This window comes from Leptodactylus fuscus, chromosome 2 (assembly GCF_031893055.1).
Source record: "Leptodactylus fuscus isolate aLepFus1 chromosome 2, aLepFus1.hap2, whole genome shotgun sequence".
NCBI classification, from domain to species: domain Eukaryota; kingdom Metazoa; phylum Chordata; class Amphibia; order Anura; family Leptodactylidae; genus Leptodactylus; species Leptodactylus fuscus.
In genome coordinates, this window is record NC_134266.1 from 248,254,860 (window position 1) to 248,282,493 (window position 27,634).

The 27,634-nt window shown below is 42.0% G+C and overlaps 1 protein-coding gene across 3 annotated transcripts in view; it reads left to right on the forward strand.

Annotated features, from left to right (window-relative positions):
• FRY (FRY microtubule binding protein) overlaps window positions 1–27,634 on the forward strand; it is a 203,376-nt gene that overhangs the window by 161,435 nt on the left and 14,307 nt on the right. For all 3 annotated transcript variants that reach the window (XM_075265973.1, XM_075265972.1, XM_075265974.1), the window contains exons 43-58: window positions 792–886; window positions 2,282–2,889; window positions 3,551–3,648; window positions 3,731–3,901; window positions 3,998–4,138; window positions 4,894–5,073; window positions 6,597–6,758; window positions 7,383–7,457; window positions 9,496–9,666; window positions 15,325–15,522; window positions 17,429–17,590; window positions 21,375–21,538; window positions 21,714–21,903; window positions 22,228–22,377; window positions 22,720–22,818; window positions 23,433–23,516. In XM_075265973.1, coding sequence (XP_075122074.1) covers window positions 792–886; window positions 2,282–2,889; window positions 3,551–3,648; window positions 3,731–3,901; window positions 3,998–4,138; window positions 4,894–5,073; window positions 6,597–6,758; window positions 7,383–7,457; window positions 9,496–9,666; window positions 15,325–15,522; window positions 17,429–17,590; window positions 21,375–21,538; window positions 21,714–21,903; window positions 22,228–22,377; window positions 22,720–22,818; window positions 23,433–23,516 — 2,748 coding nt within the window. The remainder of the gene's footprint in view (window positions 1–791; window positions 887–2,281; window positions 2,890–3,550; window positions 3,649–3,730; window positions 3,902–3,997; window positions 4,139–4,893; window positions 5,074–6,596; window positions 6,759–7,382; window positions 7,458–9,495; window positions 9,667–15,324; window positions 15,523–17,428; window positions 17,591–21,374; window positions 21,539–21,713; window positions 21,904–22,227; window positions 22,378–22,719; window positions 22,819–23,432; window positions 23,517–27,634) is intronic.

Here is a 27,634-nt window from a genome sequence, read left to right on the forward strand (position 1 = left end):
TAATTTTAGCAGCCATCTTCATAACATTAACTCTTTAGAAATCAACAATAACTGTGCATGAATAGTAAGGGGCAGCCCCAAAGATGGAGATTCTTTTAAAGGGGCTTTTCCGAGAGTGAAATATTGATGACCTTATCCTTAGGAAAGGTCCTCAAAATCAGTGGTGTGACACTCCCCAATGGCCGCTTGAAGGGGCTGCAGTGTTGAGTGAGCTTAAAGGGGCTTTCGAAGAATTAAAGATGGTCATATCCTTAGGATATCAGATCAGTAGGGGACTGACAACCAGGACCCTCACAGATCTACAGTACTACTACACAGCATTTGGATGAACACTGTGTCCTCTTCACTGAATACCAAGCACAGTGCTGTACGTTGCCTATGAACTGTGCTTGGTATTGCATCTAAGACCTATTTGCTTGAATGGGACTGAGCTGCACACAGGACACATGATAAACAAATGTGACATCATTGGCCTGTAAATTAAAAGACTCTTCGAGCAGCTGATTTGTGGGGTTCCCAGGTATCAAACCCATACTGATCACCTATACTAAGGCAATAAAAAACAGCGAAAACGCAACGGACACCCACTCGGACCCCATTGTAATCTATGGGGTCCGCGAGATACCACTGTTGTTACGAACTGCAAGTGGGAACCTAGCCTAAGAAAAAACTCAGAAATTGCTGGTGGTTGTATTGATTTATTTTATTGCATTTTCTTGATTTCGCATAGCTTCAATTAATATCGCTAATTCCAAGTTGTTATATGTAGTGACATTTTATTTTGATGGCAGGGCTATGTCATGGAAGTCCTCCTTACTCTGGAAGCCGCGGTTGATAACTTGTCTGACTGCCTGAAGAACAGCGATCTGCTGGCGGTGCTGTCCAGGTATGCTGAAATCTGCATTCAAGCTGGGTAGTCTGGTGTCTGGTACAGTGCAAGAACATGACATGTTACATGGGTTATCTGCCTTCTAATATGGATGGCTTATCCGTAGGATAGGTCATCAATAATAGGTCTGTGAGGGACCGACACCCAGGACTCCCACAGATCAGCTGCTTCGGGACAGCACAGCTACTTTATATGCCGGGAGCATGCTGCTCACTCACCGTACATGCAAAAGTTCACCACGGGGCCCCGCCATTCCGAGTTACGCCAGTGGTTGTGTGCCTAGGAGTTCTGGCTTGGTTCCGATCCAGAGTTTCATCATCGGTACAAGCACCTGTCCCCAGTGTCTCCGCCTCATCCTTCCTCTCCCTTTTTCACGAATAGTTGGCAAACCCCCAATGGCACCGGTAACTACCTGTGAAAAATGGAGAAGAAGGAGGAGGCAAAGCAACCCCGGGAGTAAGTGCTAGTCCAATCACATGGGAATGGAAGCAGCCCAGAACCCCTAGGTATAGCATCTTAAAAAAAAACAAAACTAAGTGGGAAAAAAAAATTCCATGGACAACCCCTTAGATATGTCTTGACCCACGCTTTGTATATGAAAGGGTTACATGGCTTTGGCTCCGGCCACCACACCCCGACCTCTTGTATCCAGCCATATCTGGTATTTCCTTGTGCGCTGCTCCAGTACTTTACAGCTAATGTTGCCAACACACTTATCAGGATTTAGAAAATGGATAATGCTTAATACCTAGGAATGTGCGGCCATTATCCTGACATATGTCTTACAAATGCAGCAGATATTGGCGAGGCTCTGGAATTAATGGTGCATTTGCTTAATGCTTGAGCAGTAGAGTGTTACATTACATAATATAAATCTAATTCTCATCCTTCAGCTTAGTCAGCATCACATGGCGGTGCCATTACAGTTAGGAAAGCATAGCTGCTTTCTTTCAAAAACAGCGCCACACCTGTCCATAGGTTGTAGGTGGTATTGCACTTTACTGGAGTGGATTTGCCGCACTGGACAGCTGTGGAACTGTTTGTAAAAGAAAGCAGCTGTATGTGTTACTATGATGTACCAATACTCTGCAGTTTACTATAGACCAGACCCTGGGGCCTCATTTATTAAAGCGGGACATTTTTGTAAATGAGCCTCATTGGTGGGATTTTTAACTAACAAGTTTGGTTTTTAGTGCAAACACGCTGTTTTTTGTTTTGTGCCCCACACGCCACTTTTCCTAAAAGTAGGTCTGACATAGAGGAGAGGGGAAAAATCCGAAATATTCTTGCAGTAGCATTGTGACAGTGACTCTTCCCGTTTTCAGTGCACTAGGTAAAAATATTGCATAGAGGTGACCACATTTTTTTTGATAAAATTGTTGTTATTCACAGGTCGTCCTCTCCTGACCTGACTTCTAATACAAAGTTAACTGCAAACCGGAAAAGCACTGGCCAGCTGAATGTCAATTCGGGGATGGTGGGTGGCAGTACGGCCACTGCGGAGCGGAGCCGACACCAGAGGAGCTTCTCTGTCCCGAAGAAGTTTGGTGTGGTGGACAAGTCCTCAGATCCTCCTCGAAGTGCCACTTTGGACAGGATCCAAGCTTGTACTCAACAGGGATTCTCTCCAAAAACTAGAAGTTCATCCTCTCTAAAAGACAATGTGACTGATCCCTCCCACATTAACAATCCAACTAACCTGCTGGCCACCATATTCTGGGTCGCCGTAGCCCTCATGGAATCTGACTTTGAATTTGAGTATTTGATGGCCCTCAGACTGTTGAACAAACTTTTGAGTCATTTGCCCCTGGACAAGTCTGAAAATAGGGAAAAGCTGGAGAAGCTACAAGGGCAGCTGAAATGGTCGGACTTCTCTGGGCTGCAGCAGCTTCTTCTTAAAGGGTTCACATCTCTTACGACAACAGACTTGACTCTTCAGCTCTTCAGTATGCTCACCCCTGTTTCTCGTGTCTCCATGGTGGACTCTACACAGGTCATAGGTAAGTTTGTGTATTTCAAGGGGTTAGCCATTTTCTAATATTGATGGCCTATCCTTCAGATCGACCTCCGTAGATCAGCTGCTCCTGGTAATCCCGGGAGCCACACTGCTTGTTCACCATGCAAAGTGCTGCAAAACACTTACATTTTTCACTACTTTTTGGCTGCCTTTTTCATATTTGCCTCCTCCTCATATAAGTCTATGGGGAAATTCAGCATTTTCACAGGTAATATTTAACAATTCCGCAATTTTTACCCACAATATGGGGATGAGAGGGAATAAATATATATATATATAATATACCACCACTTCTTATTGCTGTGGATCTAGCTGTTTGGGTATGATGATGTATTTTCACCCATTGTCTTGTTTGGAGAAGTTCTTGCTTAAGGTGCCCAAACACATTTGCTAATGTTGACCAAACCTACTGACTTTTTCAGGGCATGCTCCATCTGTCCCAATGGACAGATTGGACATGTTGGCTTTTATATGTCCAATCTTTTTTTCATTACAATAGATAAGCTGATACCAGATCTACCCATACCCATCTACAACTTGCACATGCTCAGCCGAGCTTGTCCACAGAGGCAATAGGGAAGAATCGCCTTGAAACAGAAGTATTTGACCATCCTTGAAATGACTCCTTGTTTCTTTGTCTCCAGGTTTTCCTCTGAACATTTTGTGTCTGCTGCCTCATTTAATCCAACATTTTGAAAGTCCAAACAACTTCTGCAAGGAGGCGGCAGAGAGAATCGCACAGGTTTGATACTAACAGATATTTGTCTGCCTTGTGCCTTGGACAGTACAAATGTACAAGGCCGTAAACTTGTCCTCTTTGCTAGGTATGCCTAGAGGAAAAGAATCCCAAATTGTCCAACTTGGCCCATGTCATGACCCTGTACAAAACACACAGCTACACCAGAGACTGCTCCACGTGGGTGAACGTCGTCTGCAGATACCTCCATGAAGCATTTACTGATATTACGCTCAACATGGTGACTTACTTAGCGGAGGTAATTGATTCGTACTTGTGGCAATGGCTTTATGTCCTTTAGTGTTGAGTATGTATATAATTTTTTACCTGTATGTTTTCTATATGTATCCCCCAGTTACTAGAAAAGGGCCTTCCCAGCATGCAGCAGTCCCTTCTGCAAATTATCTACAGTCTTCTCAGCCACATGGATATGTCGATGATTCCTGGAAAACAATTCAACATGGAAGTGCTGAAGACCATTGAAAAATATGTTCAGGTAAAAATAAACCTTTTCATATAATAACACAGATTTTTCTGGCCTAGCTTCTTCTGTAGTGCACTTCCAGTCAGTACAGACAGGGAAATAACACGACTTAGCCAAGATAATTTTTATTGGGAGAAAACACCTAGCTCAATATCCTGGACAATGCCTTTAAATAGGACCTTTCGCCACCTCCACCAACTCTGGTTCTGCATTCTTTAATAGGGTTAGACAAAAAAATTCCAGCTGTACCAGAATCAGTGGAGAGATTCCTTGTAAATAATGTAAAGGTGGCATTGGTATAGGTTGTGAAAAGTCCTCCTTTAAGAGGTATTCCCATAACTCTTGTTCTGCAGCCTGAAGGCTTTGTGCTCTCTTCACTTCCTGGATTTCACGGCACATTGGTGGGCAGGGTTTCACTTGCTCTGCTATCTGCTATGCATTACTACAGTATGAAGCTGATGTGCAAACTGATGTAGCAGAGCTGGATTTGAGTCAGCATGCATTACATACAGAGGTAACGGACTCCTTATCTCAGCCCTTATCAGCCAAATTCAATTAAACCAGCTAATAAGTGGAAAAGCTGAAGATAGACAGCACAGTAATCCTGGAGCTGTCACCTCCCCACTCCCCTATCTGAGGAGATCTGTTGCTTGTCTAATATGTATTGTATATTCCAGTGCTGGAACGTGGTGGTGAATATGGATTGATGTGGGTATAACAACATTCATGTAACAGTATTTTATTATTTTTTTTTTCTTCTCTACCAGAGTGTTCACTGGAAAGAAGCTCTGAATATCTTGAAACTAGTTGTATCAAGATCTGCCAGCCTGGTGTTACCAGCGTATCAGCATGGAGACCTGACAAAGCTTGAGATCAGCCGACTATGGACCAGCTCCTCTAAGGAACTTCCTGGGAAGACGCTTGATTTTCACTTTGATGTCTCTCAGGTATAACATAACATGACTTATAGCTCAATGGAAATTAAAATTGCCTAGGCTTAGTTTATTGTTCAGATTTAGAACCCTTTCACGTTAAAGATTTTTCTTATCCAAGTGTTGTCCATGTAAAATCTTTTTTGCAAAGGGAAGGCACTCTAATAACACTCTGACATACAAGTGTCGTCCATTTTTTTTCACCATTCCATTGATTTCAATGTGGGAGATCGGATCCTTGAAAAAAAGGATATAATCAGAGATGAGCGAGTAGTATTCAATCGAGTAGGTATTCGATCGAATACTACGGTATTTGAAATACTCGTACTCGATCGAGTACCACTCGCTATTCGAATGGAAAAATTTGATGCAGAACCAGCGTTGATTGGCCGAATGCTATACAGTCGGCCAATCAACACTGGTTCTTCTCCTACCTTTAGGAGTCTTCTCCACACAGCGTCCCCGCGGCGTCTTCCGGCTCTGAATTCACTCTGCCAGGCATCGGGCCTGGGCAGAGCCGACTGCGCATGCCCGAGCTACAAGAAAATGGCCATTTTCTTGTAGTGCGGGCATGCGCAGTCGGCTCTGCCCAGGCCCAATGCCTGGCAGAGTGAATTCAGAGCCGGAAGACACCCAGGGACGCTGCACGGACTTGGTAAGTTCAATTTGATCGAATGTTGCCTACCCCTGAAACGAGCATTTTTCCCCCATAGAGTATAATAGGATTCAATATTTGATTCAAGTAGTTGAATATTGAGGGACTACTCGAAACGATTATCGAACATTTTACGGTTCGCTCATCTCTAGATATAATGTAAAAAAAAAATCGGAACAAACACATGGAACAAAAGACACTATTGGGTTGCATGCATGAAGCCTTAAAAGGACCCAATCATAAAGATACTGTTAGTTATTGTGACTATTGATATGGACATATATATCCGTACGTCTTTTACACAGACTGTATTTTTAAATATGTAAATAGATTCACGGCTGCATTGTCTACATAGACGTCTATGGAGTCGTAAAAAGATCCTTATTTTGCATTTATATTTTCATTATTTAAATCACTTTATACCTGTAAAATGTGAGAAAATGAATGAAAAAGACACTAAAACAACGAGAACAAAGAACCACCCCATTCTCCGATTGGGAATCAATATAGATCACGAGGAGGCGGATAAATCTCCGCTGAGACGGTGTACTCTTAAGTGCTGACATAAGTCCAGTCTGACCCTAGACGTCTTTAACAAGTGCCTTTTACTTGCACTTGACTCCAGGCAGCTGCTTCCTTGCTTGTCTCTGCCTGCTGAGGAATTATTGCCGTCTTCTAGAAGAATGAGCGTTACAACAGAGTCTTTCTTTACGGCAATTTCTGTTGTGAAAATTTACTTTCCAAATATTTTCGTACCAATTTTAATTTAGCTTTCAACCTTTTTAATGCTTTGTATAGAAGCAAAGAAAATCGGTTGAAGGCCTTCCCACCATCATCTCTAATGCAGATGGAAAACCATATACAAGTAATTTTCCCCTCTTAGACTCCAATTATAGGCAGAAGATTTGATGACCTTCAGAGCTCTACTGGACGAGACGGTAAATCCAGAGCTATGCCGGTTACACGGAGCACATCTTCCACCTCTTCTGGATCCAATTCCAATGCTTTAGTCCCTGTTAGCTGGAAACGACCTCAGTCATCTCAGGTAACGTCCATCATTTCTCTCGGCAGATTTCTCTTCCCGTGTTTTGTGGTTAGATGAAGGGCCGGCGCGCTGAAATGTAAGGAATGTGAGCAGTGAAGCAGCGGATATATTAAACAGGCTGTGCACAAATTCCTTCCTCCCTCCCGCTTGTCTGGGTTATTACATTTCTGTTGTTGATGGGTATTCTTGAAATATGAGCCTTTTACTGTCAGTCAAAGCAATTTTTACGACTGCGATTGTTCTGCTTTCCAAAGTGTATTAGACCAGAACAGACATTTCTTGTGTTGGCTGGCAAGGTTCATCGCTCCTTCTCTGCCATGATAGAAGACTGTCCCCTCATGTTATGGGGTCAGGAGTGATTTTTTTTATTTTTTTTTTTCCTAAACGGGCATTATTCATGTTCCAGTTTGTAGACTTTGCTTGCTTGTCGCTTAACATTGTATATCTGATCTAGACGTGTAAATCCTGACATATCTTGTCCATTACTGACACCAGTACCTTGCGATCTGCAGGAAGGTTTCTAGTTGTCTTCATGTATTTGCATATTTGTCTAACTTTTTATATTATATGTCCTGTATTCTTTTGAGCCTTTATTGCTTTCATTACATTTATGTTTTTCTTTAGAAGAAAACGCGGGAGAAACTGGTGAACGTTCTCACCCTCTGTGGTCAAGAAGTGGGGCTCAGCAAAAACCCTTCTGTAAGTATCTAAAATGACATACCTAAATACGTTCCCATGCCCTGTGACATATTGCCATCAGACTGACAGTATTGATTAAGGTGGGACCCAACACCTAACCAGAGACAGGGGCCTAGTTCTAGGAGCTACACTTGGACATGTGGGCCTTGGTTTTTGGGGGACACCCAAGGGTTCTTCTGCCAGTTTTATGAATTGCTTATGGAAATCCACAAACTGAAGGCTGAGTTACGTTAGGGTTGAGAGTGTCAATGGTTGGTTCCCTCTATCAATGCAATGTAATGTAGGATGGGTCGCAACAGAGACAAGTTTACCAAGCAGCCACAGTCTCCAATGATATAGCCAGTTTGGCAAATAATAGAATACAGTACGGGACTGTACGGGAGGCCTAGATGACTGGGATACATAGAGGTCGAATTTTGTGCCACCCACCAGTGGCACAAAAATTAGGTTTATTATGCGACTCATTGTGGGGAACATGGAACCCTATGCCTGTGTGCACCCATGATGGTGTGTCATCTTCTCCACAGATTGAATCCCAGGCCTCAGTTTCCTGAAGCTATATTGGAAAGGGCATAAACACTACTATTGCCACCAAGGAGAGCCAACATAACCCAACACACAAGAAACAAACAGTTTTACACATAACATACTACAAAAAGGGAACATCTACGCGTAACAATACGATACATATAAAGGGCCTCTTTGACCAGATACCAGCAAATCAACACAGCCCCACAAAGACCTGAATCAAATGGTGTTTTCTACTTGTGATGCCTCTCTTGCTCAGGTATCGCTGTTACAAATGAGCTCTGTGGAGCGATGAGGGTATTTTTGCTTATGTCTTTGGAGCAACAGCAACAATCTCATTGCTCCCAAGAGCTAACTTGCATATTGATAAAAAAAATAACATCACCATCTCTGCCGAGGAGGCAGTGATATACAAGGAGAAAAACAGTTTGATTCAGGTGATCCTAACCTAGCATTATAGGTATAGGTATGTACACATTTTAAAGAAACAGTCCCCAATCAGGACAAAGTTGATGCCAATATTAGCAGGGAAGGCTGCTTCACTTTATACAAATCGGGAACCTTGTTACAGTTTTAGGCCTTTGGGCCTAGGTGGCCTCTGTCCAGAGAAAATCTCCATCAATGTATACTAGTGACCCATTGATGGTTTGGCAAGATGCTTCATCACTTGCCACATTGGGTTGGATATGACAATTGCTGGAAAAGCTTCTATAGAAAACCACAATATTATATTTACTTAAAACATGGTAAGATATTACCATTATAGTCAATAGGAAAAATCTGATGTGGTTGCAGAAGACCCAGGGTCTTAGCTAAGTGGTATAGCAGTAGCATTCACTACCAGACCCTGAGGGGGCCTTGAAGTCGTTCTGCTCCATATAATATACCACTACTCTATATATCACAAGGTAGGGGCCACATTACAGATTTAGCATTGGGGCCCAGGCTCGGTTACTTGATACTGAGATGTGTTAATACTGTTGGGATATAGCCTAAAAATTTTCACATTATGAATAACCATTCAGTAAAATAATCCAATGATTCCCAGAAAACATGATATAAAATGTTCATGATATTAGACGCCATCTATGGTCTGTGTATACAGCTCCTTAGAGAATGAGCTTCGAGTGTTCTCATAAAGCTCCTAATTCGATGGCCGGATCCTTTCCCACAGCCACAATGATGCTTATCATTTCTTTAGCTTTCAGCCATTCCAAACATCTCGTGTAAACATTTACACAATACCAAGTACGTCTCTCTGAGGAAGCCGAGCAGTCTCGCTCCCCTTGGCCAAGTTCCTTTAGTCTGAAGTCGTCACTTTATCCAACTTCAATTCGAAGGCACCTGTCCAACATAAATAGCCAAAGTGCAATCTAAAAATAACAGGCAAAGGAATTAGGTGTGGACTGGAAACCCTTCCAGCTGGATGCGCTATGCCAGTATTAGCTACACAAGCTATTGAAGGGAGCAGCCTGCCATTACCACTGTGTTTTCATGTCACCATCTACAGGTTATTTTTTCATCATGTGGTGAATTGGACTTGATCGATCACCAGACTAGCCTGGTGTCATCGGAGGATACGATCAGGGAGCAGGAGATCATGGATGATACAAACAGCGAGCAACAGTTCCGGGTCTTTAGAGATTTTGACTTCCTGGATGTAGAACTTGAGGATGGAGAGGTAAGAGTTAAAAATGAACGCTACATCATCGCAATCCTCAGGGACTTACAATTACACTGTGCTAGTATTGTAACTGCATGCACTTACTATCGCCAAACCCATTACACATAACTCATATGTATGCTATAAATATACTCTCCTGAGCATCCACCCACATATATACAGCACATATGTCTGCAACTAGACCTGTGTTATAGTTGCCAAATCTGTAATGTCCAGGAGGCTCCCGCAAAAACGGTGACCTGGAATCCTGGAAGAATGGGCTCCTAGACATATTATATATGCCCATGTCTCAAAAGGAGGCTTCAAGGGGTCAACTTGCAGAGACCTCCTGGAAATTGGCACCAAAAAGTCAACAAATATGGGTTAATGGCCACTTTCCTAACCAACCACTCGTCCTGGTCTGTACTAACAAGAGCTGAAAAACTGCTGTCTGCCAATGGGTTACCCTATCCTTGGTTTCACTAATATTCCAATTAAGGCTCAAAGACCTATAAGGTCCAATAAGGTATCTACCTCCACTAGGTGGCTCCACAAAGACAGCTTTTTCTCTTCTGAAACAGAACATACCTGCATAAAGACACCCTTGGGGAGAAACTTTACCCCCCCGTCCCTACTGATAAATTATTTTGACTGTATTCTTCCATATATTGTAGTCTGGATAATCTTAAATTAATCCTTAAATTTTTCCCCTTCTACATTATAATGGACCCTGACAACAGTCTGATCAAAGTGTTGTGTTACAGGAATCCCCAGCCATCAGGGGAAGCAGGCAGGAAGTGTTTAATTCTCCTGCAGCGCCTCTACAGGGAAAGTGTAGTATTACATGGGTTTATGGCCATTTTTAGCTCAGGCTAATAGATGAGGCTTCTTAACTCACAGTTTCCTATTTTTGTATATAGAAGTAAATTTTCCAAGCCTGGCAGCTGCGGAAAGCGCTGTTACTTTTACAGTTTTGATGGAAAACAGATTTCAGTGGCTTATAGTAGAGGCTTAGTAAATCTCATCTGAATATTAGCAAAGCTGATTCACTGACACATCACAAAAACATACAATGTGTATTTTTCTTTATTAAATGTAGTTTGCTTATTATGATGTATTGTAATTTTTATATGATTTAAGGGTTTTTCCCATGAAAATAACCATATATACATTTATAGAGAATTAAAAGTTAAACATTGTTAAAGTTATAAAGATTTTCTCATCTTAGTGGTGACATCTGTTGTCTTGATCAGTTGTCAGTGGATATGATCGTGAATGCAGGAGCTTTCTGTGGTCTGGGACTTGTCAGAAACCCAGCCGTGATATCCTTACCGTGGACAGGTTATATTAGACAGGGACACTACATGTATGAGAAGATAACCCGGATACAATAAGAATATCATGGCTGGTTATCAGGAGAACACTGCATGTATGAGAAGATAACCCGACCACAATAAGGACATCATGGCTGGTTATCAGGAGAGGACACTACATGTATGAGAAGATTTTAAGGACACGTTGATCCAGGGTTTTATACTGACTGCCAGATTTGGAGTCAGGAAGGAATTTTTTCCCCTGAAATGGGGCAATTGGCCTGAGCCTCATGGTATTTTTTTTTTTGCCTTCCCCTGCATCAAGACTGTAGGGATTGTAGGGTTATAGGTTGGACTTGATGGACTAATGTCTTTATCCAACGTCATCTACTATGTACCTATGTAAAATAACCCAGACACAATAAGGACATCATGGCTGGTTATCAGGAGGACACCACATGTATGAGAAGATAACCCGGACATAATAAGTAAGACATTCTATGGTCAAGACAACAGATTCACCACTAAGATGGTTGGAGGAAATCTATAATTGTATAAAATTGTATAAAATTTTAAAAACTTATAACTTTTAATTTTGTGTGTGTGTGTATATATATTTATATAATTATAAAGTTATGTTCATGGAAAAACCCCTTTAATGTTGCAAAGTTATATACAGACGTAGCAGAGTTAGGTAGCGGGTAACTCCAGAGGAGTCCGAGTAGTACATGGCTTTGCTTTTATAAGAAGCTGTGTACTGCCTAGAAGTCACTGGCAAGAGATCTGAAGGAACACTCAAGTATCTGTGAGTGTTAAGTGCCTTGACGGTAAGTTGGTAATACTAGTAGTCCAATCTACATCCACTAATGGCTTCTTATTGGACTGTACCTACTGACAGACTCCATCCTGCCGCCTCTGTATATTCCTTTGTAAATATTCTATCCATACAAGTTCTGTCTTAATGTTGTGTCTTCATCTATTGCTGTGACTGTACTGTAACTGTGTATGGTGAACCTATTCCATGGAGACTGAAAATGGTTTTTCTTCTCATTTTTTGTTTTGTTCTTATTTGTTGTATCTGCTAACCAGGAGCTGCAGGTAAGATTATGTCGTTCCAAACATGAAAGTGTTAACATTCAGCCACTGTATTTGAGTTTCCTTCACAGAACACATGGAAGCCCTAGACCCGTTCCCGCTAGCTGTGTTTTAGGGGGATGCATGACCCGTACACCTAAAATATCAGCTGCATGAAAACATTTGCTGTGGATTTGGCTAATGATTCATTGGAATTCTGTGATAATATATATGGGGGGGAAGGGCTGAACATGTCTGACAACCAGGCACAGACTGCAGAGGTGTCGGACTATGTGGTTGAGCCTTTTATAGGAATCTATTTTAGTGGAGGAAAGGCATAGCATCGGGGTAAAAAATAGTTATATTAAAATAAAAAAAACCACTTGCTTGGTGATCTGGTTGCATTATAAAAAGTAGGGTAGACAATAAGGGAGTTTCCTAGGAAAGTTGTGGCTTTATATAGAAAAGCTGGAAATACTTTTTCATGCAGTGTGTTCCATTGAGTATGTTGAGCGGATCCTTACACCACTGTAGATTACGGTATACATTTTTGCATTGACATATGGTACACATGTATGGACTTCCATCTGGCGCACAAGTCTGGAGATTCACTGTAGCCCCAAACCACAGTCTAAACATGGCTTGAAATCTTTAAAAAGTTGTCAGCCAGTTAAGTTTTGTCCAAAAAGTTGCAGAAACCTCTGTCGGTCCCACATATGTCCGTCCATCATTGACACTCTGGTGGCCTTATTTTACAAGCTACCCATGTGACACTGCTGCAGTCAATCCATGGCCCAGTGTTCATTGGCCGTATTACTTGTATCAATGTTTGAGGATGTTGGTAAGTACGGTACATGTTGAGGCCACCTATTGGCTGCAGACAGCGCCGCACCTCCCATGAGGCGACCTGAGGCGGCATTTTTGCTTACCTAAGCCAGTCCAGGACAAGCTGTCCTGGACTGGGTTAGCGTCACCGTCTCGGCAGCCCGGCACAGGAAGCGAGCGGTGGATTGGGGAGGCCCTGTGGATGCAGCACTGCTCCAGCAGCCTCCCCTCACGCTCAGGCAGAGAGCAGGTCCTCTCCCTGCCTGCTAATGCCGCTCCGCTATGCCCCCTTTGCTCCGCCCCACCCCCTTCGCTCCTCCCCCTCCTCCAGGGGGCGGGGGGCTTTCTGTCATCCGCCTCAAGCGACAAAAAAGGTAGGTTCACCCCTGGCTGCAGAGGTCACGCGCTGGTCTGTCATGAGAATTGTTGTAACTTGGAAAAACCCCATGAGGCTTATTCCAATTCCAATTTTTCCCCTGAAATGGGGCAATTGGCATAAGCCTCATGGGTATTTTTTCATCTGGATTAACACTGTAGGGGATTGTAGGGTTATAGGTTGGACTTGATGGACTGATGTCTTCATCCAACCTCATTTACTATGTAACTTGGATAGTCCAAGATACGCCAAATGTATTAAGAACTATACATTTCTTAATAGAGTTTAAGGATAGCATATAAAATGCCAGTTATAATGAATTTTCCCCAAAGTATATTAGGTGGTGACCTTTTTATTTCTATACCATGGTTTGTTTGGTGTCAGTGAATATGGCATATCAAATAGTAGAGAGGGTTAAGCTCGGGCACGGGGATATTATTGTCTCCACCACTTTAGTGATCTATGATGCTCTCACCACCCATCCTCCGTAATGGCCATTCAGTGGCTCTGTACAGGCCAGAATATACATAGGCGGCCTCACAAATGTCTGACTCTACTGTTTTGATCTTTGTATGAGCCTAAGAGAGTCACTTTCTTGGCTAGAAGTTTCAGTGTTCAGTGAAGAAGTCCATAAGCACGCTCGGCCACTTCTCCCATATATGATGTCAGTAGCAGCTCAACCTAATGATATCGATATTTACTGTGATTGCCCATAGAATACAACTGGCGCTAGAAATAAATTGGGCGTAATTCACACTTAGAATACCAGTTTAAGCTGCAGTACACATATAATTGGGGCTATAAGTAAAGGGGCTGCAGAGGTTGCAGCTGAACGTGTAAACCAGTACTATTGAATAAAGACCTATGATCTATGAGGGCAAGGTTGGAAAATTAGCTACCCAAAAGCCAACCCTTACCCTGGGATAGCTGGTGTGAACACAGGTGGAGAAAACACAGGTGGAGAAAACAGCACTTTTGTCCAAGGCCTGCAATACCAGAGACAGCCTTTATAAAAGAGTGGCACTGTTTCTAGGAAAAGCTAACCATTTAGCAGTGTGCTGCTTGTCAGTCTTGGCTATCTGCGTCAGATCCTGTATTAAAGGGATTTTCTGTGCTAAAACTATTGATGACTAGAGCTGAGCGAGTATTATTCGATCAAATACCTCCCCTGCATAGTTATTGGTGTAATTGGTCACCCACCTTCCCTGGCGCTTTTTTACACCAATATCTATGCAGGGGAGGTAATCTATCGAATACTACTTGCTCATCTCTATTGATGACCGGTCCTATTAGTGGGGTATGGGGCCACTAATCAACTGCATTGAGACCCTCAGACTCCTCTCATCCTCTTTTTTGACAAGGACCTGCTTTTAACGTCCCAAATTCACCCGACAGGTCCCTTTTTTATTAAAGCTTTTGTAATCCCTATACCGTGACATTCTACAATCCACTCCCACCCCCAGTAAAATTCGGTCTTGCATAGTGTTTTTGAGCTCTCCATGAATGGACGTTGTTTTGTTTCCTGCATTTGTATGTCTTTGTAGAAATTTCCTTCCAATCATAGAAAGTAATGATTGTATTGTTAAGTGAGTGGGGCACAGGAAGCCCTCGCTCCCGCTATATAGTAGCCTTCCACCCTAGCAGTGACATTTTCTGCTACTAGTCCTCTACCCGGGTCCTATGATCCATACGAGCCGACAAGACCTACACGTTTCCAAAATCTCTGCAGATTGTAATTTGACTCATGGCAAATATATTATTGGCCCACTCCAAGCAGTTGGAATACCCTGCCCGTGTATTTGCTGATCTTGTGAAAATACATGAGCTTTGAAGAGTAGCCAAGGAAACATACTATTCGTATGACATCTAATTAAACACTTAGCTGTTGGGTGGGTCTGCATGGCTGTCCTTTAAAGCAAGGGATGGAACGTGCAGATAAAAACACAGGCGTCTGGAAGGGGACCCTGACGTCCTACCGTAGCAAGAGCCTTTATTGCTGAAGGACAGAAGGTATTATTTAGTGTAGGCTTATGCGATGGTACGTTGCAGTCCAGCTTCATCATCAGCCTCTGATCTATATGATTCCAGGGAGAAAGCATGGATAATTTCAACTGGGGAGTTCGCAGACGTTCTCTTGACAGTCTGGATAAGTGCGATATGCAGCTCTTGGAGGAAAGCCAGCTCTCTGGAAGCACACACAGCCTGAACAAAATGAACCAGGACGATTCCGATGAATCCTCAGAAGAAGACCTCACCACAAGTCAAATCCTGGAATCCTCTGACTTGGTAAGTGCAAGGACCGGGGTTACTGGAGAAGGAGCTCAGCTGCTACTACTAGGCTGCCCAGACAGAATTCCTTACATAGTTGGGACTGTATTCTTCCCCCTCCTAGAGGGTCACTATGTACAAACGTTGTATTGTAGATTTGTGTTGGGTTACAGGGCAAAAATAGCAAAAAATACAAAAAAGATGCCCTATTACAGGTCCATATAAACAGCATTGGCACCCGTGTGCTGTCAAGGTTTTTCGCAAAAAATGGACAGGAATAAAACTTATATTTTGCAGCTGTACAGCCATAGCAATGACAATGGGTCTGCAATTATGGATGGTGTATTGCATCAAACTACGGTCAAGGCTAATACTGATTGTTAATGTCCTCGTCCTGTTTCAAGGCTCTTTTATGGGTCAGACGTTGACTTCTGTTGTGGAGCCAAGTTTGCAGTGGAGTGCACTCGAATGGCACTTGGACTGACCTCAGAGTCACCTTAGTACGTTCCGTGCACTCTCATCTATCAGGATTTTAATCCATTCTGCTCAGAACGGAATAAATTAAACCCCCCCATAGGCGTGAATGTAGAACAGAGTGCAGTTAAGTGACAATCTGAGTGTCATCCGAGTGCGTTCTGCTGCAAACTCAGCCCCTGGGCCTTACAAGGGTATGTACCAGTAGGGGGCAGAGTTTGTTTTCTTCTGAAATAGAATGAATCTGCATATTTGTCATTGCATATAGAACTACATCAGTTGGATCTGGCGTATAATTCTGATTAATATTTCTATGCATGAACATCAACACAATTCTCCTCTGATGGGGCAAACTCTAAGCAACAAACAAAATGCTGTATGTATGCTCTCTCTTTATATTAGATTAGATATAGAAAGATCATCTCGTCTTACACTTAAAGAGGTATTCTAACCTCTAGTTATACAATAGATGAGTAATATTTATTTGTTCAATGAGGTCTCAGTATCTGGATTCCATAGATCATTGGAACAGGGGATGCTCAGACAAAACTGAGGCTAGGAGGCATTGGAATGAAGTTGCTAGAGATAGTCCATCGTAAAAGTTTTAGGTTAGAATACCCCTTCAAATCCCAATACAGCTCAGTGGGTTCGATTGGCAATGTATCATGGTAGCTTTAGAGACACAGGGTTGTATCATGGTACACTATGGATGGCGAAAATCGTACCTGGAAAATAGAGCCAGCGCAGTTTCCACTAAAATCCTGCCAATTTGAAACATTTAGGAAAGGAGCGATCATGTGAAATATTGTCAAAAATCAGTGCCAATAGTGGGGGCTAGAGAATTAAAGGGATTCTACCATTAAAGCAACTTTTTTTCTAATTACCACGTCGGAATAGCCTTAAGAAAGGCTATTCATCTCCTACCTTTAGATGTGGTCTCCGTCACGTCGTTCCTTAGAAATACCGGTACTTACCGGTATGCTAATGAGGTCTCAGCAGCAATGAGGGCGTCCTTATTCTTCATCTGCCTCCTCGCTGTCAGAGCCGACTGCGCAGGCGTCAGACATGACGAAGAAAGAAGACGACAGACAAGGGGAGGAGGCAGATGAAGAAGAAGGACGCCCTCATTGCTGCCGAGATCTCATTAGCATACCGGTAACTACCGATATTTCTAAGGAACGGCGCGACGGAGACCACATCTAAAGGTAGGAGACGAATAGCCTTTCTTAAGGCTATTCCGATGTGGTAATTAGAAAAAAAGTTGCTTTAATGGTAGAATCCCTTTAAACGACTGTGCCAGCATAGAGCCGCGTCTATGGAAGGATGCAAAGAGCTGGAGGTGGTGGAAGGTCCTCTTCAACTTGAGGCTGGTTATAAAGTTTTAAGGTCTTGGGTATATATACGGTACTATATACGTACAACTCACAGTGCCTTTCTTTTCTTGTTGTAGATCATAAGCCTTTCTCCTTCAGAAGAGACAAATCACATGGAGTCTCCCTCCACATCATGTGACACAACCTCTGCCGATCCCCATTCCCTTAACACAAGAACCTCTAGTTTTGACGCGTCTTTGCCTGAAATCACTAATCCACTCTTATCTGAGGATTCTAAGGTGATGGAGTTTTGGTAGACTTTAAATGTTGGCCATGGCTGAATGAATGCTTCTTCCATCTGATTTCTCAGTAACCCTGTCTAAATCCTAGCAGGAGACTAATACGTTGACTTGACGTCATAATGTTGAGTCCTTCTCAGCTGGAGGGTCCGGGAGTTAGATCTGGTCCTCTCTAACTACACAAAGTTTAATGACTAACCTTGGTGGATGATAACGTTGATCCAGACCCTTTGCTTTGTAGCATAGTATTTCACATGTACGTACAATTTTTTGGAATTTTTTTGGTTATTGAGACCACAGTAATGCAGAAGATGCTATATGGTATCTGGTGATGCCTGTGAGTCTTGAGGAACCTCAATGGTATCTGTCTATAGAGGTAGGACATAGTCTATACTGTGAACTTCCTCTTAAACGTACTTTGCAATGCTGAAAGTATATTTGGCATATTTTTATTTTTACTGTTCTATTGTATATACTATGCATCAAATATATCAATATACTAGCATAATGTAGGGTAGAAAAACCGACCAAGTTGAGCCAATTCCTTGGTCACTACCGGGTAATGAACATTAATGAATGGGAACACGTTCCTTGAGATGTTCATTACTACAAAGACTTACTTTCTTAGTAATGATGGTCAATGTATATGAGTAATTTATTATGTACATATGTAATACGGACATATCCCATGGCCCATGCACTTGAATAGGCCTATGTCCTAAGTGCGGCTAATGGTAAAGCAATAAAATCCATTGAATTATTCAACATCTAGGTTGATGATATCACTTTCTTAATTTCCCAGTGACGGTCAAGGCCTAATTTGATACAGGATCCCAAAGCCAATGTCTTAGGAATTCAATCGACCTAACTACATTGTTGAAGACAAACTTAAGTATTGGTCCCAAATCCCAAGTGCTACAAGCAACTAATGGTATTGGAATCATGGGTGTAGCCATAGGGCAAGAAGAGGTAGTGGCTACACCAGAGTCCTGGTGCCTAAGGGAGTCCAAAGACCCCTCTGTTACATGACCCAAGTTTTACATGACCCCTTACAGAATTTGCATTGGAGCTTTAAGATACATTTTTCATTTTCGTTGCCCGACCCCTTGTCGCACACGTTTTTCTTAGGTCTACAAGGGGTCATTGTGAATCTTTGTGATAAAATATTGTGATTTTTTTATATATATATATTACATGTGAAATATGAATGCACACCATGATAAACCCACGTCCATGTTCTGCTTGTTGCTTGTTCACACCTCTCTGAATTCTTTCTGCTTAACATATGACGCTGATCCGGCCAACTGAATCACTTCTTACATAGACCTCCATTAATTTTTTTTTATTCTGCATGTTGGGACTATGAGATACACAAAGTTAGCAGGCACTGGGCACAAAATGCTTTTTATGATGTGGGTTGCATGTCCTCTATGTGATTTATTTTCCTATGTGGGAGCCTATTGTGCACAATGCACATTTGAATGAATTCATGCCGCTTTGGCACACTATCAGAATATTAAATTCTGACCACAGTATTTTGCTAGATTTGCACAAAAACTGCTCTATGTTGCTGTTTGAAGGCATTGGTGCATTGAAGACTCGATTCTTTCATTATAAAAGGTTGGTGAAAGTTGATCAATGTTTTCTTTCCTGTATATAAGGTCGTCGCAAACTGCAGCCTATACACATCAACACCTCGTATCCAGTGGCAGATTGTAAACATGGGGACAAGGGGACATTTAAAGATTTTTCTAGTCACATAATACGGGTTCTGTTTGTTTACTGGCGTTTTCTTCCTGAAGGGGGAGGGACTGAACATAAATATGTACCGATGCAACCTTTGGCACTGCGATGAACCGTTTTCTGCTCTGGATCTCCTAATTTGCACATATAGACTTGTTCTTACAACGTAGTAGGTTGTTATTTAAAGATTTATAAAGGCTTTAACTGCATGGGCATGCATGGGCAAATCTCAAAGCATTGGCACTTGGTATTTTCAAGTAGAACGTTGCACACTTTCATGCAACCTGGCTAGATACGGGAGTTACTAACCTTCCAGATATATGGCGTACATTGATAAAATGGAGCACGCTGACCTGATTCCTAATGGATAAATTTTCTCAGCAACAAAGAACATTTTCTAATGGCATATGATTAACTTAAAGGGGATGTTCAGGATTTGGGTGGCAAAGAAAAAATAAAGGAACATTCGCCTGATGTTCCGTCCTCCACTCGCGGACCCAGTTGCCTCGTGTGCTGGGGCTCACAGCGCTAGAAACCCCAAGGTTCATGTTACTGCCAAGAGTAATAATACAGGGGGCGCTGGTGAGGAACCCGTGATGTATGTGAGTGATGTCATCAGTTCTCGTCCTGCAACTTCTGAGGTTACTGATTGGCCTCAGTGGACACTTGAGCTTCAAAACTTCCCATGATGTGAGGCCTGGCACACTACAGAAGGTGACCAGTAGTGGACAGCAGAGCGCAGGGAACACGTCAGTATGTCATGTATGCAGGGAACACGTCAGTATGTCTTTTCTTTTCACACCCAAGTGTTGCCCCAAATACTGGATACTGTTGGTATTGAACAGGGTTACTATATTAAGAGCTATGGACACCTTTGAGATACTGAAATCTATTTTTTATATGTATTCGTCTTTGAGTTAAATGTTGCACCGACCCCCTAACACTTGGGGTTCTTGGTAGAGCTTTTGTGCTCTACTCCTAGTTTCAAGAAGTCTAGATGGGAAGTCTATATGCCCAAGATGCTGCTGCCTTCACTAGCTTTCATGTATTAGGACAGCTTTATTTCTGGACTGATTTTTCTTCTACGAGGGTAGTCTGAAAAGTTTCCGACCTCCACCTGTAGATGGCAACACTCGTCAACCAAAGTTGAGGAATGTGTTCGCGCATGCGTTGGAATGTACTCACAAAAATTTCAGCCATTTTGCACCAGCGGTTTCTCTTTGACAGTCATTGAGGTGAGTCGATGCAAGTGATTTTGTGAAAATGAATTAAATCGAATCGTGCTGTCATTAGATATTTGTGCGAACACATTCCCCAACTTTGGTTGACGAGTGTTGCAATCTACATGTAGAGGTCGGAAACTTTTCAGACTACCCTCGTACAGCTCATACAGAGATTTCTTCTTCCTTGTCCTAATGGACAGTGACACAGAGGAATGTTTGATACCCCCATCCGTGGCGAGATTGCCAAAGCACTCTGCCTTGTCTCTATACTTGTACATTGTTCATGTTTCGCCCTCTTCCTCCTGCAATCTGCCTTTTGTGTGCTTTGTTACCTATCTACAGCCTTTGTGATCTGCCTTCCCTGATAACTTGGATGCTTTCAACCACTCTACATTCTGATCTACTGTGTCCTCCCTTCTTGATACTATATCTAATACTGAGAGAAAGGAGATAAAGTAAGAGCCTGTTGAATGAGAGATTCAGCAGGACAATCAGCTAAGTGAAGGAAGTGCATATACTGCACGGCAACAAAATGGTAGGAAATGTTTATTTAAAAAAAAAAAAGTTGCTTAATTTAGCATATAACGTGAACAGAAATGGTGCAAAGATGTCCATAGCTTTTAAGATAATTTGTTCATTGAGCGTTTCAATGGCAGATATATATATATATTAAGGATCCTTGATATCAAGTCACTGAAAGTTAGAAGTGTGTTTTCCGTGGTTTCTATCTAGACACTGCCATCTTATGTTGGGAACTTAGTTTCATGACCAGATGTGGGTTAACAACTAAAATTTTATATCAAATTCTCAAATTTTAGGCGGATGCTGCTCTAGATGAAGATGATGCAACTGTACAAGAAGATGATCTGTCTGGGTCAATGAGTGAAATGCCGGTGGTGTTTGAATGTAATGACAGCTTTAGCCTTGAGATGGCGGAAGAAGAGAAAGAGGATCGGATGATGGAGCAGTATGCATTGAACCAGTATGTTTTTAATTTAATTTATTTTAATGTTTCCCCTCCTAGTAACACTGTATTTTCTAGTATGTGTAATGTCATGTAGACTACAATACACCTTTTAAAGGTCAGCTCCTGTTTTTTTTTTTTCTTGTATATTTACTGTAATGTTTTGTTTTTTTTACTGTGCCCTTCTTCAAAGCTTTGGTGATGGAGACCGGATAACGCCACCACCTCCTTCACCTTTCTTCTCCGCCATCTTGGCTGCATTTCAACCAACAGCATGCGATGATGCAGAGGAAGCATGGCGCAGTCATATCAACCAGCTCATGTCCGATTCTGACGGGTCCTGTGCAGTTTATACCTTTCACGTTTTTTCCTCCTTGTTCAAGGTGGGTTCTGCTGGTGATGCCCAATAGGTTAACTGATTGAAAATATCAAAGATTTCCATGTTTGCCCGAATTCAAGATTTTGTCGGAGCCCAGAAGTGGGTAATCCTATTGAAAATGATGACATTGGATTGGATCAAAATATTTTTAAAAGTTGTGATATTAGCAAACGTATATCACCTATTTACGCTACTGGGACCCCAACAAACCCTAGAATGAGAGTCCCAGATTCCTGTTTGAATGGCGCGGAGATGTCTCTATAGGGCTGATGGAGATTTGGTTTACGATTGGCTCCAATGAATATAAATGAACCATTGTTCCTTGCAGAGTATCCAGAAGAGGTTCTGCTTCCTGACATGTGATGCTGCTTGTTATCTTGGAGATAGTCTTCGTGGTATTGGGTCAAAGTTTGTGAGCACGTCACAGTTACTGACCATGTGCTCTGAATGTCCAACACTATTTGTGGATGCAGAGACGGTGAGTATTGTCAATTTTTTTTTTTTTTTTTTTTTTTTTTTTTTGGGAGTGGGGCGATGCGTAAGGGATCTGTGATACAGTCAATTTGGATCAATAAACCCATGATCAAGCTGAGACACTTAGCTGACCTTAGGCTACCCATGACTCTCACATAAATATATATACGAGACTAATTGGGGAGATGTTTCCAGTAGAGACTTCTCTGTCATGGGAATAAAAAATTAGGCATAATGTAAACCATAAAGTAACCAGTGAGTATTAGCTCCATGAAGATTGCTAAAAATGTGGGGACGTCCATGGCATAAACTGAGGGTACTTACCAAGTCTACACTTGTATTTCAGCTGTTGTCGTGCGGGCTCCTCGAGAAGTTAAAGTTCAGCGTACTAGAACTACAGGAATACCTGGACACATACAACAATAGAAAAGAAGCTACAGTATCTGTAAGTATAACGCTCCATTAACTTCCGTGACAAGACAGGCCGGGCAGCCCTTGTGTTGATAATACATTTTTTTACTGTTATACTGGACTTTATCCGAATAATTTCATTGCATTAGTGCTCATATACACAGAAATACATTTAGGATACTTATTGTATCCTAGGCTATGGCAGGCCACGCCTATTAGTCACATATGTTACTATTTTGGGTCACACGGTGGCTCAGTGGTTAGCACTGCAGCCTTGCAGCGCTGGAGTCCTGGTGTTCAAATCCCGCCAAGGGCAAAAAACCATCTACAAGGAGTTTGTATGTTCTCCCCGTGTTTGTGTGGATTCCCATCCCATATTGCAAAAAAAGACATACTGATAGGGAAAAATGTACATTGTGAGCTTTATGTGGGGCTCATAATCTACATTTAAAAAAAAAAAGCAAAAAAAACAACCCAAATGTTACTATTTCATCCTCAAAAGAATAATTTATACATATTCAATTTATTTTATCGCCTTTTTGGCTTTTATTCATATTGTTAAATAATATGTACATCTCATTTTTATTTGTGACATTAGATACGTTCACATTGTATAAGTAATATATTTCTAATTTTTTCCCCAATCAGTGGCTAAAAAACTGTAAATCCACATTTGCGGGAGGCTCAAAAGATGGAGTTATCACATGTCAGCCAGGAGATTCGGAAGAAAAAGTAAGAAAACCCACTACTTCTATACTAGTAATTCATAATACGACTTTACTCTCCAATATAACATACATAAAAAATACTAATAATGGCAGCAAATACTAAATTTACATTACACAGTACTGTACAAAAGAAACAAGCAAGATTGTCTCCGGCATTAAATCTAGATGAAATGGCCCAGGATAAATCTAGATGAGCTGGTTGGCGCAGGCCCAGGATAAATCCCCTGGTGATCAGCCCCAAGATGGTGCAGCCTGCCTGAAAATAAATGGCTGACCATGTAATATAAGGACAAGCCAGCTCTGCCAGCCACAGGGATTCCGAGATTACGGTTTTTAATCTACGCTTTCCATTTGACATAATTGGTCATATGGAAATGGGTTGTCTTCATGAAACATCCCCTTTAGAATATTTTCAGTTCAGCCCAAATATTCAGCACAATTTTCCAGTTTAGGTTATGTTCATTCGGAGCAAATTTTTAGGTGGATACCACCTCAAAATCTGCGTCAAACTCTTCTCAGAATCTTCCTGAAATAGGCGCCTTGCTCCATCTTGCGGCGGATTCCTTGGTTGATCAACCACAGACCTCGTGGCACAAGCCGCACCGCCGATTAGTTCTATCCATCTGAGCCTAATCAGTGAGTGAAAGCCGGAGGGACGGAAAATGGAGAGGAATTTGTGGCAGAAGTCCACTGTAAATTCCTGTTTACTTTCTACGACATGAACATATCCTTACCTGTCTAAGACCCAACACACACGGTTTGGGCAGATGTCTCCTTCATTGATAGTCAGACATTTTCCCATCATAAAGCAGCCCATACAAACAAGATAAATAAAAATTTGACTAAAATGACCAATTTCGGCTACTTCAGCCAACAGCCGTTTCACAGATTAATACAAATGACCGTTTGCAACGCCAGCCTCTGTCTGACGAAAATATGATTGGCCAAATGAAACAATTTTGGTCTTGGTTGGATAAAATGACGTGTATGGCATGATAGGCTGAACTTGGTTGATCGTGTAAAAAAGACAAAAAAAAAAAACTAAACAAAAAACCTCCCTAATGGTCAGTTCAATCTGTCATGTTGCTGGAGTGGTCAGATAGTCATAAGAAACTTTGGGTTTTGGCCTTGATCATTACATATATGACCCAGTTCTTTGACCAGCAGTTGAATAAGGGCAAAAAATACATTAGACATTTTATGCCTAAAGAGGACCTTTCACCACCTCCACCAACTCCAGTTCTTAGCATCTTCATCTCCATCTCCACTCCATTGATTCCAGCACAATTGGATTTTTCTCTCTAGCTTCCACAGTTCCTGAGCAACAAGGACACTTAGTTTTGGTGCCTAATGTGCTATTTCAGCTCTGTATTGTCAGAAGGGCGGTGCCAGGCAGGGGGTGTGACTCTGAGCTCCAATCAGAGGCCGCCAGTGTAAGAGCTCAGAATCACACCCCTCATCTGCTCCTGCCTGACACCGCCCTCCTGACAGTACAAAGACTAAATAGCATATGAAACACCAAAACTAACAGGACTGATGGCTCAGGAACGGTGGGGGCTAGAGAAAAAAACCCTAACAGTGGCCGAATCAGTAGAGCAGCGACTATAAATTGATGTAAAGAACTGGACTTTGTTGGAAGTGGTGAAAGGCCCTCTTTACTTGAAGTTTACTTTACACAGCAAGTTAGTTCAGGATCTGCATACGGTGCTTGTATTGCAAAGCATTGTAACCACATGGCTTGTTATATTGAACTTATTCATTCATTTGTATGGTAATAAAAATTAGTTTCACCTAATTTTGTTTATGCAAAAGTCAGGATGTGCTTGACACAACAAGTTGCATCAGGTTCCGTCAGAATTGTACGTATGTCATACCTTCCGGTAATCCTGGCATGGCAACGGCAGTCTCTGCTTGCAAAATGTATCCTACCCCTCCTCCACTGCTTCTATAAACCCTTCTTTTTTTCTTATATTGTTTATAATTAAAATTAAGCTGACTTGGCAGACTTGAAGAAATTCCAAACTTCTAGCTATGTATAGTAGAACGTCACATACCCACATGTTCCCAGAGAACGGTATTCTCTTCTCAGTAACTTATTCTGAGTCACTTCTGCCAGAGCTTAATTTAATGTTCCTCTGGAGAATGGTATCGGTGTCTGTATCCCCCCGTCCTGTAATATGGTCGTCTATGTTATAGCGGCAGTAAATCCACACCCTAGAAGGGAGTTGGTATAATATGGGCTATGTATAACCACCTTATTCTTATTCATGTCTTCCTTCCATTCAGTGATTGATTGTATTTAAAGGGAACTGGTCACGTTAAAGGGGTTGTCCAGGATTTAGGACAAGAATGGGGTAGGTAAAAAAAAATACTCGCCTATCCCAGTGCTTTATTGTCCTTGTCTTCTTTCTCCCTTGCGGTGTTGGGAACAGAGAGGATCCCATGACAATGGAGTAGTTGTTAACAAAGTGGTGACATTATGTGAGTGAAAGATTGGTGATGTCATCGGTGACTGCTGAGGTCATTGAATGGTCTCAGTGGTCATGTGAGCCTTCTTGCATCTGGTACTGCATACCACTGCACAGTAACTAAATCCTGGAAATCCCTTTAAATATGGTGTCTGATCTGCAGGCATTGTGTTTATAGAGCAGGAGGAGCAGATTGATGTAAAGTCTTGTAGGGAAAAAAAAAAATCTGTAAAACCTACAATTTATTAATCTAAATCTTTGTTCTTTTTGGGTTTAGGAGTCCAATTTTTGATCTTATTATAAACCTTTTTTCTTGTATAGTTGTGCCTCTGTGTAGGACCCACAAGACCCCTAAACTTAGAATGAGCAGGACTACTAAATGAACTATACATCAGTTTGGCCAGTTCTTCTTGCTCTATAACATGCTGGACTGCACGTTCTACATGACTTGTACTGAATCCTTTGACAATCAGCAGAGAGAAAAATCCTACATGGAGAACTTTTCTGTCTGACGATTTCAGTATAAAAACAGTGCACATCCGGCGGGCCCCATTATAGTCTTAGGTGTCAGTCGGTAACCGTTATATTAGCGGACAGGCTCTTCGTCATTTGGGTTCCCCAGCGGACCCGAACATACCAGGGATTAAAGAGGCAAAAGAATGCAGTCTAATAAAACCACTTTAAGGGTCACATGTTTTGCCAATTTTGGATGCAGGATTTTATCATGTAGGTCAACAGCACGTTATATTCTGCATTGCAACACAAATTTGCACAAACTCCAAAAAAATAATTTGACTTGTGGTGTTTCTACAGACAGGGTTACCATCAGGAGTTTCGGGGCCCATACAGACATAAATTGTGGGCACCCCCTTCCCTGGCTTATATTAGTTTCCTGTCCTGTGCCCTACACACACATTAGAATACTCCCTAGTGTCTGACACAATGTATAACGTTCTCCAGTGTCGTCGTCCCCCAAGCAGTATAATGCTCCCCAATGCCTCCTACACAATAAAATGCTCCACAATAGCCCCACATAATATAATTCTCCTTAGTGCCCCGCACTCACACAAATAGTATAATGCTCCACAATGCCCCCATGCACAATGTAATGCTCCACAGTGCTCCCCCCAACACATTGTATAATGCTCTCCAATGGCCTAAACACAGTATAATTCTCCCCAGCCCCCCCCCCCCCCCAGTATAATAAAATGTTCTGTAGTGGCCCCATTCACAATATAAAATTACTTGTGTCCCCACTCAGGGATCCTGGAGCCGTTTTATTGGTATTTACTGCATGTCATTGCACATCAATGAATTAGCCAGCTCAGACAATTGTTGCCTGGTTGAACGCACCTCTGGCAGAGAACTTTAGGCAAAATTGGCACAAGCAGGGAGTGGTAGCATGCAGCTGAAGCAGTCATGTGCTGCTCTGGTATAGTGTAAGCCAGCGGTCCTCAATCTTTTTAAACAGGGGGCCAGTTCACTGCCCCTCAGACCACTGGAGGGCCGAAATGTAGTTTTAAAAAACTATAAACAAATTCCTCCCCACACAGTATTAAATGCTCTGCAGTAGCCCCCCTCCCCACACAGTATTAAATGCTCTGCAGTAGCCCCCCTCCCCACACAGTATTAAATGCTCCCCAGTAGCTCCCCT